The sequence below is a fragment of the Physella acuta genome, unplaced genomic scaffold (genome assembly GCF_028476545.2).
Source record: "Physella acuta isolate Inbredline_101_S28 unplaced genomic scaffold, ASM2847654v3 ptg000237l, whole genome shotgun sequence".
NCBI classification, from domain to species: Eukaryota; Metazoa; Mollusca; class Gastropoda; family Physidae; genus Physella; species Physella acuta.
Window position 1 is genome coordinate 217,784 of NW_026731756.1, and position 16,678 is coordinate 234,461.

A 16,678-nucleotide genomic window follows, 5' to 3' on the forward strand; every position below is an offset into this window, starting at 1 on the left:
AAAGATTATTCTTGTGGTAAATTTATATAACTGTCTATGAATTATTGTCAAAATATTAGTAAACAGATGTTAATTAGTTGTATATTACCTGTCGCAGTTCTTCAGTGAAAATAGTAGCGACCCACACGATGAGAATACCTTCCTGATAGACAAACTCACTGGTCAGTTTAACAACCAAAACATAGCTGTACAACATCAGGAAGACCAGGTAAAATACCTGTGAGGGAAAGAACATTATGTACTATTTTATGTGATATACGGCAAATTGTATATATTATAAGTGATAAATAGAGAATGGTATAAAATTTCTCAAAGTGTATGTAAATAACCTGTTTATATTAAATTTGCTTAGCCTTATGGTATAGCAAATCATGTTAGCTTTAATATATATGGTTTATACCTGACTTATGTATAGCCTACTTAATTATCAAACACTAAAGGAACCCAGTAAAAAACAGAAACTCTTCAGCGATGCATGTGCAACATAAATTGTGAGCAAAAAAACTGAATGTTGAAATTCTCTCATTTTGTATCTATTTGTTTTTATGCTAAATGTACCGTAGTGTGCTAAGGAAGACCTATGGCTTAGATATTATTTGTAATATAAATTACCCCTAAATTGCATTTTTACAATTTAACACATTCTTTAATAAACAAAGTTGAATTTATCACTTAGCTACTTTTGTAATGTTACATAATTTTAAACTTTAAAAAAAATCCAGGCATCAAGTTAGCAATCAAACAACTTTTTACTAAGAAACTCAGGAAAACTTTGTTACTTTAATAAATATAGAAAAATTGTTAATTGCATTCATTGACTCCCCTATTCACAGAAAAAAAATTTCTAAAGGTAGACAATTCAATAGAGAAACTAACAAAGGGCAGATGAGACTTACAACATTGGTGATGAATTTAACAATTGGAGAACTGTAAAAATAAGCCCATTTCTGTATGGTGTCATTCAGGTTAAACTTGGCAGGTTTTTCAAGCACTTGAGGTCTAAACAAAAATTTAATTAGGCCTATAGTTTTTAGCAGTATAATTTTTTTTTTGTAAGAATGATTACAATGAGTAATGGAATAAAATTTGAAACAAAATAACTAAAAACACAAAATGTTTACACAGTAAGTGTGGTGAATACTAAGCTCAACAGCCTTTACTTTACCAGATTTAGCTATTATTTAGATGCTATTGGACTCAAGGTCTCTCTATATGAATTGATTCTGAGACTTTGGGATTGCAGTCATGTACTGTACCACTCAACCATTTCATCCTATAGGAGCTACTGAACAAGTAAGCCAATAAACAAATATGAAAATAAAAACAAAACTTACTGCAAGCTATACACAGTCTGCTGTCTTTTCAAATCTTTTTCTTTCTGCAAAAAATTTAAAAAAAAAAAAAATATCATTAAGTTATTTTTAAAAAGTAACAGAATTATAAAGTTACATGTTTTCCTGTTTGCTTATAAAGTAATAAATTCATGAAACCTAGATAGTTACTTCTACAGGAGCTTGTATCTGATAGAATTTAGAACAACAAAAAATTTACTGACTTCATTTATAAAATTGGGCAGATTTTTAACATCTTGAATTATTTATTAGAGTCTCTGCTGGTACTTTCCTAAAGCATGGGTTTTAGTGATTTCTTACAGATCTATATAATAAGTTAATTTACTCTGTTTTCTATTCCATGTTTTTATAGGGTCAATTCCTTTTTTTTTTTTTAATTTCAAACCTAAAAGTATTAACTTTTTGAAAGCCATTTTTTAAATTTCAAAGGCTTCAAATGTGCTTAAAATGCACCCTACAATTATACTGGCTTTTTTTTAAAACAATCATTAAAAAAATAAAGTTTAAAGCATGACAATTTTATATTTATAGGCTGCATGGTGTAAGTTTCCACTCACCCCTGAAGCAAAATCAGCAGACAATTCTTTTGGTTTATTTTTCTTTTGGAAGTCAATCAAAACTTGGATCAATGGTGGCATAACAATAGCGGGAACAATCTGTTAAAAAACAAGAAATCAGTGCTTTTAAAACAGCATATTGTAGATGAATTATATATGGGATGTACGTGTGGGTGGTGTGGGTTGTGTGCAGACATGCATGCATGTGAGGATTGGTGTGTGCTTTTGTTGTTACTGTTGTTAGATTAATAACTAAGGGATTAGGGAAGTGATACCAGAAAATAATCCTACTATAAAACCTAAAAGCACATCCATAAGTAGGCCCTACCTAAATACACACTGACAAAATGGACAACGTTTATACTACATTTACACTTGCACTTGCAGCATGTATACTATACATGTCTTGAAAATGTTTTGCCATAAGTGAGTAGGTCCCTCTATACATGTTCTAATAAAATTAACTTATTGTCAGGTTTTTTTTTCTAGATGTGTATAGCATACGTCGCAAGTGTAGACTCTGTGTTACATACAGACAAAAGACTATTGTATTTCGTCATTTTTCCCATCCACAATTTGTTGAGCAGTGACTGGCAAGCTGTCTGGGCGATGAACTCCTTGTTGTCTGCCTTAATGGCCATCAGGACACAGGTGGTCCAGCCCCACTGGGGCATGACGTACACAAGCAGCTTGTGGGTCCGCTTCTCGTCGGAGCTGTAGCAGTTGTTGATGACCCCAATAGCCAGCTGACCATAGTCACTGAGAATAGAATTTGTTTTTTTTTTTTACCTAGTCTAGTATATTTCAATTTTTTTTTTTAAATGGGTTTTATGGATTTTACTAACCCATAATGGGGGCACCCTTAAATGATGTTATGCTATTTTGATGATTCTTAAATTACCTTCTCCTCAACATCACAAAAAGTTAGACATCCCCCCCCCCCCCCACACACACACATGAATGCCTTTACACTTCATTCTAAACCACCCACCCCCCAAGCGTTTTAAGCAAGATTTTTGTTTTAAAATATTCAAGATTAAATACAAGAAAAATTTCATTACAATTTAAATAAAACATTTTAAAATGGGAAAATAATTGTTCTCAAAAATTACTTTTTAAAATGCAAAACTATACTTCCTGAACCCCCTTTCCTTCAATCACACAAGCCTGAATTCCCCCCCCCCCCCCCCCTCTTTCTCTCATTTATGGATGACCTGCAACTGCAGTTATGTCTTTGTTAAATTTGGTTAATTTAGTAAGAAAATAAAAATTCTGTTGTTGTTTTTTTATGAATTAATGAAAGGCCAATTATATTTAAAGATAAATAGTTAATGAAAACTAAGGAATCAACATAAACAGATGTTAAATAAAAGTTGCAAATCTAAATAAAAAGTTATAAAAAAAAGTGTTCTCATTACTCTGCTGCCATTTGAAATTTGGCCTTGACCTGAGCATCAAAAGTGTGAGCTTGGAGTGAGTTTAAAATGCTGTTAGCAAACAGACAAGCAGCAGTGGAGCACTCCTGGGAGTTAAAAGTTAGCAGACAATAGTTTAGCTCAAGACAAAATTCAACTACGGTTACATTATATAATTAAAAAAAAAAAACTATGTTATAAAATGTTAGAGTTACCTTTCCTTCAACCCAAAACAGTTTTGATAATTTGTGATTGTTCATAAGCACTGACCATATAAACAGTTCTTGAGCAGGGTTAGGGAAGTAATATCTGCCACCTTAAACAAACATAAAGCATGAGTTAATACATAATTACAGAATCATTATTGGTACAAGCACCACTAAACAAACAGTAAAATTTCACAATCTACCAAATACCTGATCTTACAAACAAACAAAAAAAACAAAAAAATTAAATTAAAACTGCTAAAGCTAATAACTCATAAGAAAATTTCATATTTTAAGGTTTCAGTTAAGTAATACGCATAATTAAGCAAGAAAGTAAAGGTTTCATTAAAAAAAAATGTAATGTATGAAACATTTCATCTGTAGTAAACAAGACCTTTATTAAAAGAATAAGCTAGTATGGTCATTATAGTTATAATACTGGGCATAACCAGACCTAATTAAAAGAATAAGCTAGTATGGTCATTATAGTTATAATACTGGGCATAACCAGACCTAATTAAAAGAATAAGCTAGTATGGTCATTATAGTTATAATACTGGGCATAACCAGACCTAATTAAAAGGATAAGCTAGTATGGTCATTATAGTTATAATACTGGGCATAACCAGACCTAATTAAAAGAATAAGCTAGTATGGTCATTATAGTTATAATACTGGGCATAACCAAATCTAATTAAAAGAATAAGCTAGTATGGTCATTATAGTTATAATACTGGGCATAACCAGATCTAATTAAAAGATTCAGCTTGTTTGGTCATTTAAGGCCCACTGAGTACCATTGTTAGGCCTATAGGTTTAAATAAAGCGAATGAATTACATCCTCTTTTACTTCATATGCCTACGTAGCGGTGTAGTTTTTAAACAGAAATAACCTAGACTTAACTTACCCAAGTGGTCACTATTATGGTTCATGTCATTATTCTTGAGACCACTGACAGAGTGGTCAGCTGTTTCATGCAGTTTTCTGTTTGTCAGATAAGTTGGCACGTAGAAGTCACCTAAAAGTTCTTGGATCAAATAGCCAACATCAGCTAGAGTAAAGTTGCTCTGAAAGTATGTATGTATGTGCTTCATTTTAAAATTATATATATATATATATATATATATATATATATATATATATATATATATATATATATATATATATATATATATATATATATATATATATATATATATATATATATATATATATATATATATATATATATATATATATATATATATATATATACACACAATGAGTGGCCTACTTCAATTTGAAAGTACGACCAAGATAAACATTAAATTTGCAAGGAGATGTTCGCTAATTAATGTGACTGAAATATAGGATTTATTTTAAATTTGGACAGTTATTGGATCCAAAACATCATTTATGTATATTAAGTTTAATATTGACTTAGTCTTTACTTTCATGGAAAGCTTTCTGTCAGTAACACTTCACTAATTCAGATTTTTTTTTAAGTTATATGCTCCAAGTAATCTAAAGTTGGGCTAACTTTGCTAAGCTTCATTTTTTAAATTTTACCATATTATGTTCAATTTTTTGTTATATTTAAACAAATAATTCAAGTGGAAAAGAAACTAGAACTCATAAACTGAATCAATAATTTTTAAATAATTTTTTTTTTAATTTTCAAGTAAGTATCTACTACAACAACAAAAAAATACCAAAAAATAACCGTTTAACATGAAAGTAAATTAATCATTTATAAGAAATTACCTTTATTTAAAAAGTAAACTTGCTGAAATTGTTTAACATTTTAAAAATAAAAAATAAAACTCAAGTTATCTATAGGCAATGAAAGAGGGTTTATTTACAAATAGGCTATAACTTTCAATTATAATTTAAATAGGTATTTATAATTTAAAAGATATCTATGCTAATTTTACCTTATGTTCTGCTTTTTCCTTTAAAAATAGGAGAAAAATAATAATATAAATATATAATATAAACATTATGCAACAACAATTTCTCTTGGTAGCTTATTGAAACAAAGTAATAAATGATATAAATTTATCAAGATAGTAATAACATAAAAAAACATGCAAATAACTTCAATTACTGATAGTAATTAAATTTTAAAAAATTAATGTGTCATTTCCAAAATACTTTTTATGTTATAAATAACACTAAAGTCAGAATGTACAAAAATTTACATTTATATCTTCATGAGCTGTTGTTCTTTTTAATTATAATAAATATATTAACATTAAAAATAAAACAATTTTCTTACTCTTTGTTTCTTCCGACTTCTTAATAAAGTATACAACAGACAGTTCTGTGGAATCTAAAACAAAAAAAAACATTTAATTAAAACTCTATATACAAAAAAGACTAGGCTTAGGTAACACAAAAAAGCAGGACATTATAGTTTAACCATATTGGGAATTGGTGTTGAATGAATTTCACAAAAAAATGATATTCCTCATCCCTTCACTATTATTATTTCAGAATCCTTGTGAATTCACATAGTAGAAATGTAATTGGCTAAAATATTTAAGACTAAACTCACTTTTCAACCTTTACAAATTGGATGAATATGTACAAAGTCAGTTAGGAAAACTTAAAACCAAATTGTATTTGCAAAATTACCATGATATAAATACTTTTTAAAAAGAGAAAAAAGACTGCGAAAAATTACTAACAATATGGTGATAGTTTATTGATTATAAAAATAAATTCGGAAATTCGTGAACAAATATAACTAATTAAGCAAGATAATAGATGCTCATTTAAAAATTAGATGTATATATTAATTAGTCATAGTAAGGTATAAAGATGTGATAATAAATAAAAATGTTACTAAAAATCAAATACAAGCTGCATCATTTAAAAATACAATTTTAGCATTAAATATGATAAGAATGTATGTCATACTGTTAGGCACTTACTGAGTTGTATAGATGTACAAGCCTTTCAACTGTAAGGAACTCTTTTAGGCTCACACCGTGGTCCAGAAACAACTCAACGAAGTCCACCCTGTTGAGTTTAATGGCCGACAGCATGACATCATCCAGCATGCCAGTCTGTACAGGTCCAGAACAGTTGAAAAAATTAGTGGGAGTACATTTAAGATTAAGTAGCAAAAGGTCATTTAATCAAGTTGTAAACCTGTGTTGAATGTAGGATGGGAGTGAGCCAGATTTAGCTTTTGTCAAACTTACAGGCCAAACTTTTTCATCAGTGAAAATTTCTGATTTTGCCACATCAATTCTGTTCCATGCCAAAGCTAATTTTAGCTGATCCATAACTTGATTTTTGTTGGCTGTTTTAAAAAAATAAGTCTATCAGCATGTATTATTATAATAGTGTGAAAATAAAATAAAAGATTTTAAAATGAATTACTTGGGGTTTCACTGCTTTTGTAAGAGAAATAATGCAGGTTGTAATATGCATATATTATAAGAGAGATAACTCAGGTTTTTGAGTGACATCTTTGATTCTAAAAGTTTTTGTAAATGTATAACATAATTAAAAGATGTTTTTTTTTATTCTTGGATACAAATCATCTAGCTTCAAACTCATATTTTCTCACTTATAAAAAATAATTTTGAAAAGTTTTCACAATAAACAGTCTTTAATTAGTAAACCCAGATAACAACTAAAAATGTATAATGTACAAGTGACTAGTATAAATACCTTTCAACAGAGCCTTTAAAATAGCTAAGTCCACATCTTTAGCAGAATTCTTGGAATCCAGCTCAAACACAGTTATGAGATCCCTCTTGCTGCAACTGTTTTTGATCCAGTCGACCCTCTTGTCCAGGTCCTGGTCCCCAAACTGGGACTTGATCATTGTCCTGATGTCTGCCATTATGTGAGGCTCTAGCATTGAGATTGTCCTACACAAATAGGGTACATTGACAATTAAAATTTGGATGGAATACATGGAACAATAATTTAAAACTTGGATGAAATATATGAAACAATTTAAAACTTGGATGGATTTCATGGAACAATTTTCTTAATGATTGTCCTGATCTCTGCCATAATGTGAAGTTCTAGCATTGAGATTGTCCTACATGATTAGAGTACATGGAACAATAAAAAACTTGGATGAAATACATGGAGCAATTAAAACTTGGATAAAATACAATAAAACAATTAAAACTCTGATGGGTTACAAGAAACAATAAAAATAATCATTAAAAAAGTTTAAAAAAACCCACGTTTTCTGATTGAACTAAAAAGTAGAAAATAAATACTATACATCACAATAATGCAAGCGATCACTCTACTATAAGCGATGAAAAACGTGGGGCGCCGAAGTAAAAGTTATATTACTATTGATTAGATAATACTATTGACTTTTATTAGGGAGCTTGTAGAGAGTCAACAGTATTAGAAACTGTAAGAAAATCACGGCGCCCCACGTTTTTCATCGCTTATAGTAGAGTGATCGCTTGCATTATTGTGATGTATAGTATTTATTTTCTACTTTTTAGTTCAATCAGAAAACGTGGTTTTTTTAAAACTTTTTTAATGATTATTATTTTCTACTTTTTAGTCTTTGTCTGTTTGTTTGCATTGAAATCTTGCTATCGATTTTATCTTTTCACTTTTTATTGGGTAAACGAAGACAACTCGTAAAAAGACAACTCGTAAAAAACGAGAGACCCTTTCTTCTTCGGTCTCAATCGCAAGTGAATGATTGTCAGAGGTTAGTTGATAGCGGTTAGGACGAGGGCTGGTTACTGACTAGAACACATAGATTTGAACCCGTGTCGAGTGGGATAGCAATCGTGTGCCCAACCACTCGACCATATCGTCTCCCCCAAACTGGCCACCAGTGGTAATAGTTACCTCCTGTAAGTTTAAAGTCGGTTCAAACTAAATTATCTGCCCCTAAGCCTGTCGCGACGTGGGATCGTTTCGCGTCACTGCGCGCGGCAAGAGAGAGGCGAGCTACGCGTCGCTCGTTTTTTTTCTAATGGCTCGCAGAGGAGAATTATATATATAGATTATATAGCGGTCTAAAATGCTCAATAAAATGTTTCCATTGATCAATTTAGTAATAATAACAATTGAATATTCTATGGTCATCCAAAAGAAAGCTTCCCTGAAAATTTCAGCGCGCTAGCTAACTGGGAAGTGCCAGAAATTTTGATCGCAAGATTTGATTGGAAAGACAAACAGAGAAAGCAAGTTAAAGAAAACGTGGGAAAAATCTGGAACTTTATCATTGTCCTGATCTCTGCCATAATGTGAGGTTCTAGCTTTGAGATTGTCCTACATAATTGGAATACATGGAACAATTTAAATAAATATTCAGTCAAAATAAATTCAACTTGGTGGGACAATGTACTCTGGTCGTGGTGAACACACGAGTCATGAGAGAGGTTTGTAGCTGGAATTTTAACACCATCCTTCAGCTGATCTAAATCTGATGTTTAACTGGCTACGTTACATCAAGTCCATCCAGCTGGATCTGGTGAGGCCCCTTTGTTCAGTCAGTGTGAAAAAAGTATTTGAACTTTAACCTAAATGAAATTTGAATCAACCAATTATGAGTGCGTTTATTGAAAGATAAATATTCACCCTTTGACTTGTAACCCATTTTGATCAGACTTTGTAATTTCTTCCTCCTTAGAATTTTGATAAGCGTATGCCAGGATGTCTGCTGTCTTACCAGACCCCTGGAAAATATTTAAATTTTTGTTATTTTTGTCAAAATTAACTTATTAAATTTAACCATCATAAAAGTCACATGTAACATTTTTAAAAAGTTGTATTTACTTCTCTATAAATAAATATTTAAAAATCAAAATAATTCATATAAAATTTAAAAATGTAATTTCAATTTTTACAACAAAAATATAAAAAATGAATTGCGAATAACTTTTAGTAGAATTTACCTTGATTATAATGGTAGGTGTATTGCTAGAAATTGCTGAATTGACCGTCTCCAGTGTGCCAGGCCCACCTTCTAGCACAAGCAGACAAACTGGCACAGAAACAGCATCTAACGGAAGTCAGTAATCATGTTGTAAATATTACTAAAGTAAAGTAGAAGTGGAGTTCATATGTTTCTTGACCTCGGCATATAAAGGGATAATGTGGTCAGCACTATGCCCAACCGCCTTTACTATCCCTAATGTTAGTTAGGTACCCATTAGAGTTGGGTGGACTCAGGGACGTTCCACTAACTTGAACCCGGATTCCAACTTGAAACTAATGGGTTAGCAGTCTAGCTCTCCACTGCTAGGCTACGCATTTCGCTAAAGTTATTATGGGAGTATAGGTCACTTTTTCATTTGCTGAAGTCCACAATTCACTGTAGCTGGGAACTTAAAAACTAGCAAGTGAAGATGGACACATAACTGGCCATATCAATCTTACAATTTAATGTTCCCCCCTTTCTACTGGAAAGAGGATTATTATTTTTTTCTATAACCTGAAACTTTTATTCTAAATCTTAAGAAACAGAAAAAGTATAAATAAATTTAAAAAACTAACCTGTCCCTGTGTCAGTTTTTTGATTGCCAATTTTTTCCTCCAGTTTTGCCCTGAATGGGATCTCCACAGTGAACTGCTGCTGAGTTCCATTATCCACCAAAATAAAATGGGAGTGGTTTGGATCTAGGAACGACTGTTTGGGTTTGGCTTCGTTCTCTATTCTGTAATAGGCTGGCCACTGCCCCTCTTTCTGGAAATGGGAATACAAAGTTTGTTAAAGCTTTTAGATTTTCATAATGCCTTAGGAGGTAAGAACTTAAGTTTAAGAGTTCTCTAGGTATGGGGCTACAACATCTGAAAGGATAATGTTGCAAACAGAATGGTGAATTTACTTAACTTTCTCTGATTTAATGAGGGGGGTGGGGGAAGGCTGGTGGGTCTAGGGACAATTGATACAACATAAAATATAAATTTTTAAGGTGAAAGCAACCAATAATGCATATAATTATACAGTTATATTTTAAAAGTTTTAAAATTTTACGTTGACAAGAAAGGACAATCGATGCAACATAACACTTATGAAATTATATGGTGAAAGAAACTAAAAATGTAAATACAGTTATATTTTTTAAACTTTGTAATTTTACATTGATAAGAAGTTCTTTATTTTGTACACATCCCCATGGTGCGATGCCAATTGTCGTTACTTTCCGTTCGCTGGTCAAACCAAAATCTCTCACGGCCTCCCCAACATGCTTCATGACGCCAGCGTTAGTTCCCCCTGTGACTATCCAGGCACCTGAGACATACAGCACAAAAAGTGAAACCATGAGAAATGTTACTCATAATTTTAGCTAGTAAGCTAAAACAGTATTCTTTTTTAACTTTTAACATCTAGCCTTAACCATAAAATTAGTTTATTATAAAGGAATTCAACAAGAGAAATTCTGAACTAGGTTACAGGAATTAAAGCTTATAAGATTTGACATAAAAATAAGTTTAAATTGATTAAGTTGATTTAAATTAGGCTTCTTAACAGGTGTGAATTTAAACGTTTCACTGGTCCTACTATTTAGCAGATGTAGACTCACATTTTTCAGTGAGATGTTTTTCATCTACATTGTATTCTGTGCAGCTTTAATGAGGCCCCACCTAAAGACAACCTGGACTTACCTGTGCTATGTGCAGCTATAATTAATGTACTTATATGTACACTGTGCATCTTTAATGAGGCCCCACCTAACATTTTTTTAAACCTGTACCTACCTGTACTTTGAGCAGCTTTAATGAGGCCCCGTCTAAAGACATCTCTCAACCTGTACTTACCTGTACTTTGTGCAGCTTTAATGAGGCCCGCCCTGTCTAAAGACATCTCTCAACCTGTACTTACCTGTACTTTGTGCAGCTTTAATGAGGCCTGCCTAAAGACAACCTGGACTTACCTGTACTTTGAGCAGCTTTAATGAGGCAACGCCTAAAGACAACCTGGACTTACCTGTACTTTGAGCAGCTTTAATGAGGCCCCGCCTAAAGACATCTCTCAACCTGGACTTACCTGTACTTTGAGCAGCTTTAATGAGGCCCCACCTAAAGACATCAACCTGTATTTACCTGTACTTTGAGCAGCTTTAATGAGGCCCCGCCTAAAGACATCTCTCAACCTGGACTTCATAGTGAAGTTTTTAGCGCCACCAGTGACTGAAATAAGCAAGTTGGGCTTCTCCATCCCCCAGGCTTGTTGTAAAAGATTTAACATAGTGTCCATCTTAGTCTCCACATCAACTCGAACAAACTAACAAAATATGATATCATGTATTCAATTATGGAGTAATTAAATGATTTTATAATACAATTAAATTAGTACCTGAAACTTTTAACCCATGGCCTAATAAAAATAAAAAAACATTTTGAAAAATACTTTACTAACTTTGTTTAATTATACTAAACAAACATAAACAGCATTAATGAAAGAAATAAAAAAAACGAGCTACTGCTAATCAAATATATTCTTTTCTTTAGCCCAGTTGGTAAATCATTAGAAGTTGTTCTCAATTACTTGAAAGCAGGGATTCTCAAAGTGTTGAGATAACTGTTTTTTCTGTTTCAAGGTTACTTACATTGTTACTTCCCTTTTCAAAACCTGTTGGTCCATGGGGCAAGTGAAGTAGAGTTCCCCTGTTTCTGTGACCTCAGTATATAAAGGTATAGTGTGGTCAGCACTATGCCCAGCAACCTATATTTTCCCTAAGGTGAGTTAGGTGCCCATCAATGGGATGTTCTACTGACTTCAACCCAAATTCGAACTCAATACTTGCAGGTTAGCAGTCTAGCTTACACTCTTACAGCTAATAATTTACAATTTACTCTCAAGAGCAATCTTATTACTTGGGCTATAAGCATACATTTATTATTTTAAATAACTAACAGCAATTTTTTTTTTAGAATGTTAAGATAATCAGGTAGTTTACCTTAGCATGATTATCACCATAGCCAACAAATTCTATCTCTCCAAAAGCGTTGGTGGGTATGGGCCTAGCATGGGTGATGTGAGACCACTTGGAATCTTTGATTGATTTGTTTACACCCAAGTGCTGTGCCTTGGTATAGTTGCAATAACACAGCTTCTCTGCGTCATTTCTTATTTATTTTCAAAGAAAACAAATTTTATAAGTATTGCTACAGACTAATATTTAGACATGCCATAACCATTGTGTTAATACTGAGCAGCATAAAAATAAATAAAAATTACTTACATATTCTGCTGATCTGGTCTTTCTGTGAAACTCTCACATTCCCTACATCTTATATGGTTCAACATAAAGCGAGTTTCTGGATTCTGAAATATATATTCTGAAATATATACTAACTTTTTATTTACATCTAAATCCTTAATGAATTTGTTTCCAGTCCTTTAACATCCATTAATTTTTTTAAAAGTATTTAATATTTTATAGATTTTTTTAGAGATGTGGTCCATATCATTTTAATTTTTAAATCATCCCTTAAATATTTTTCATAGGATATTACAATTATAACAATCTGCAAATATTTTGTTAAGACTGCTATATATAGGAAGAGGTAGGCAAGAAAAGAAAGGAATCAAAACTCAAATTATATACAAAATACTCATTTCATGTATACAGAAAAGCTCAACTTTGCAGCTCTGTTAAATCTTACAATAAACTTTACCATTTACAACTCTAATAGTAATACTCACCTTAATTATAACAGCATTAATAGTATCGTTTAAAAATGGGAAAAAATCTGTTTTCCCCCCACAAGAGAACATAAAAATGCTAAATAAAACAAATTAAATATTTTCTATTTTCTTTAATTTTGTAACAAAATATTTTTACCTCATTGACTGGATTAATTTCATCTCCCAAACTTTTCTTCTTTGCATTGTTTTCCATTTTAACAGTAGTTATGGGGGTAATTTTAGACATTCTTCTCCAACTTCACTATCATCTGCATCTATTGTAATCTAAAGAATACAGTAATTGTCCTAAAATAAGTCCTAAACATGCCAAATCACCAGGATCGGAATATTAGAAAGAGTTAAAGGAGATGTGGGCATAAACTAGAAACTTATATAATTTCCCACTAAGCACACTAATGAAAAAATACTCACTAAACTGACCAATAAAAAGTTGTTTTGTCTTTGGGAGACCTATAGGCTATAATACTATTTTCTATATAATATATAATATATAGGCCTACTAGGCCTAATTGAAATTTAAAAGCATAGGGCCGAATAAAAAAAATTAATTTTAAATTTTAAACTATAATAGGGCTATAATAAAAACACAACTCTTAATAGTTTTAAAATTAAAAACTTATTTTATAGGCCTAGACCTAGATTTAGACTAGTAATTTTATTTTTTAAAACTTCAACTCACTCATAGTCACAGTGTTGTTTAGTAGAACAGTGCTGTCATTGGTAGCTAATTCATGTACAACGTACTAGCAGGTAGGGGCCTATGTAAACTAGAAAGAAGAAAGAAATAGATCTAAAATCTAGACATCTTAGAGCTAGACGAATCTAATTAGTAATTATTCTGTAAGTCAAAAGTCTAGTTAGTTACTAAGTAGTAGGTCTATAATCATAATGAGCTATAGTACTCTGGTTAACTCTATTAGTATTATAGTAATCAATCATCAATGTAGTTGGGAAAGGCCTATTATTTGATATTATATTATCATAATATAATAATCATATCATATTAGTATTTATGAATTTATTACTATCATTGCCTCTACTTGCTACTATTTACTAACTCTACACGGTTACTTACTATACTTATTACTATTTAGATATAGATCTAGAGTCTAGATCTAGACTTTGTCTTGTTTCTGCAGTTCATAAACTACACACACTTTATTAATAATATTAAATTAATATTATAGTTGTAACAACTTATAACTTCTTTTCAATCTATTGTTTGTCACCAGGACCAACGAATAACTTCTTTTGAAAAGTTTTTAGTGCCAGCGCCGCAAGTCGCTCCCTTTTTTTCAGCAGTCGACGAGCGCTGATCGGATTGATTTTGATTCCTGAGTAATCAGTTTCAGTCAAAAATTTCAAAATTGCATTCAAATTGGTTGGTTGGATGGTTAGCCTTGGCTTGTAATGTTAGATCTAACCGACTGGATATAAATCTAACCGACACTAAAAACAATGTTTAAATAATTTTTATTAAGAAAAGAACTGTACCCAATGTTAATTACATTTGAAACAGGGTCTGGGATTACCAGTGTTGTGGTTTTGTGTTGGTTTGAGTGGATACGCCATATTGGTTGCTGTGCGAAAACAAACACAACGAGGTTATTTATAGTAACATTTTCGTTCTTTTAATATAGGACCAAAGTCCAATCATTATTATAGATCTAGATCTAAAATCTATATATCTATTATCTAGGTCTAGATTTTAGTAGGTTTTTTTTTTTTATTTTATTTATGCTTAAATTCAATAATAAATTGGCAGGGCTAGATCTAACTGCTCTCATTGAATAGTATCCAGAATTTACTGCATGATAAAACTATTTTTATAATAAAGTATTAAGTATTGATTGATGACTAGGGTGTTTTATTTATTTTAGTAGGCCTGATTCCAGCATATTATAGATTTAGAAGTTAAGACCTAGAAGTAGATTCTATTCAAATAATTTAATAATGTCTTTCTGTACTCTTTAAAGTGTAAACGTACAGTTCCCTTAATTTAAATATAATAATAGGCTTTATAATTTCATTTTGCCTTGGACTTTATATTGACTGTTTTTGTAAGCATAGTCACCTAACCCTTAAAAAGTTCATTAAATATTAATTTTATCATTAACCTGACCATAAAAATACTCAATCGCCTTTATCTAAAAATGTAACAAAATTAATATAGATAGCAAACACATGGTTTTGTTATTTCACCTTATATTTTAAAAACATTTAATTTAATTTACTCCCTAAAGAACTTCTCCCTCAAATCTAAATCGATCTTATCATGCATTATCGATGATAATGAAAGAGTCAAATGGAGATAGATCTAGATATATGCTGAGAAAATAAAGGTTAATTGAATATTTTAAACAGCTGAGGTGTTTTATAATTTTGGACTACTACAGAACAGGAAAGCTGTAGATCCATAATGACACAATAATCTATACTATAATCAATAAATCAACAAATAGATTCTATATGTTGATTGATATAGATCTCTTCTGTCTCTATGGCCAATTAAGGAACCGTAGGACTAGACTAATGACCTAAGGCTAATGTGAATATTAGTATCACCAAGCAAGACCATTTATTTTTTACCACATACCCTCGGGAAGAAGACATTGCATTCCCAGTCCCCCACTTTCAGGTCAATTATCCATTAGCACCCCCCCCCCCCCCCCCCCAAAAAAAAAATCTGCAGTAGAATTTTTGCCACTGGTCTATTATCCACCAGCCATTTAGAGATAGATAAAGGATAACTTTTTGATAAGGATGTGGATAATGTTTAAAATGGGGATAAGACTAGGGATATGGATATGGTTCATTAGGTATATAGTTTGGGATAGGATTACTGGATAGGAGTGAGATGTGTTTAAAAGGTGGGAGTCTTATAGACTTACCCTCAACACCCACTCATTTATGTTTTACCACACAAGAGAGTTATTTAATATTTATAACTATTTTGTACTGTATCATGAGATATTTTACTCACATCTTAAATGTTCTTAGATGTCAACATTCATACTAATAAAAAAGCTTTAATAAAAAAAAAGACAAAATGGCATATTGTTGAAAGAATAAGGTAAAAGCGAGTTTTTCTATTTTATATATATATATATATATATATATATATATATATATATATATATATATATAGCTGCTTATTACTGTTTTTCATTTAAATTGACAAATGTAATATTTAAAATTTAAATTGTCTGTTTTTTTAGAAAGTAAAACTTGTAAACTTTGTATTTGATGCAGTCAACTTATAGACACCACTCGTTTACTTCTAATATTTAAAATATTTTCAATTTCATTATTGTATAATAATATTTTAAAATATTGTATTAATACAAAAACTAATTTTTAAACTACTTTGTCATTGTTTACATGTCATTCTTGTCATGCACTCGTTTAATACAGAAAATTTAAAATAAAATCTGTAATATCTCAAAAATCACTTATCTCTATTGTGATCCAGCCAGTCATTGCTTTGACATTCAAAAATGCCAATGG

At 31.1% G+C, this 16,678-nt stretch overlaps 1 protein-coding gene across 9 annotated transcripts in view; it reads right to left on the reverse strand.

Moving 5' to 3' along the window:
- Window positions 1-14,750, reverse strand: part of LOC131938206 (transient receptor potential cation channel subfamily M member-like 2) — a 36,121-nt gene extending 21,371 nt beyond the window's left edge. For 3 of the 9 annotated variants that reach the window (XM_059296125.1, XM_059296120.1, XM_059296128.1), the window contains exons 1-23: window positions 14,680-14,742; window positions 13,851-13,938; window positions 13,308-13,435; window positions 12,705-12,787; window positions 12,420-12,588; window positions 11,563-11,743; window positions 10,599-10,750; window positions 10,012-10,201; window positions 9,411-9,517; window positions 9,094-9,191; window positions 7,195-7,397; window positions 6,720-6,820; window positions 6,447-6,581; window positions 5,789-5,842; window positions 5,445-5,462; window positions 4,439-4,598; window positions 3,540-3,640; window positions 3,328-3,431; window positions 2,443-2,668; window positions 1,910-2,008; window positions 1,335-1,378; window positions 897-999; window positions 89-217 (exon numbers count right to left, since the gene is read on the reverse strand). In XM_059296125.1, the coding sequence (XP_059152108.1) occupies window positions 89-217; window positions 897-999; window positions 1,335-1,378; window positions 1,910-2,008; window positions 2,443-2,668; window positions 3,328-3,431; window positions 3,540-3,640; window positions 4,439-4,598; window positions 5,445-5,462; window positions 5,789-5,842; window positions 6,447-6,581; window positions 6,720-6,820; window positions 7,195-7,397; window positions 9,094-9,191; window positions 9,411-9,517; window positions 10,012-10,201; window positions 10,599-10,750; window positions 11,563-11,743; window positions 12,420-12,588; window positions 12,705-12,787; window positions 13,308-13,397 (2,547 nt within the window). In that variant the 5' untranslated portion in view covers window positions 13,398-13,435; window positions 13,851-13,938; window positions 14,680-14,742. Of the gene's footprint in view, window positions 1-88; window positions 218-896; window positions 1,000-1,334; window positions 1,379-1,909; window positions 2,009-2,442; window positions 2,669-3,327; window positions 3,432-3,539; window positions 3,641-4,438; window positions 4,599-5,444; window positions 5,463-5,788; window positions 5,843-6,446; window positions 6,582-6,719; window positions 6,821-7,194; window positions 7,398-9,093; window positions 9,192-9,410; window positions 9,518-10,011; window positions 10,202-10,598; window positions 10,751-11,217; window positions 11,243-11,446; window positions 11,497-11,562; window positions 11,744-12,419; window positions 12,589-12,704; window positions 12,788-13,307; window positions 13,457-13,850; window positions 13,939-14,665 lie in introns of those variants that run through there. The other 6 variants (XM_059296121.1, XM_059296124.1, XM_059296122.1 and 3 more) reach the window with 6 other exon arrangements.
- Between the last annotated feature and the right edge of the window lie 1,928 nt (window positions 14,751-16,678).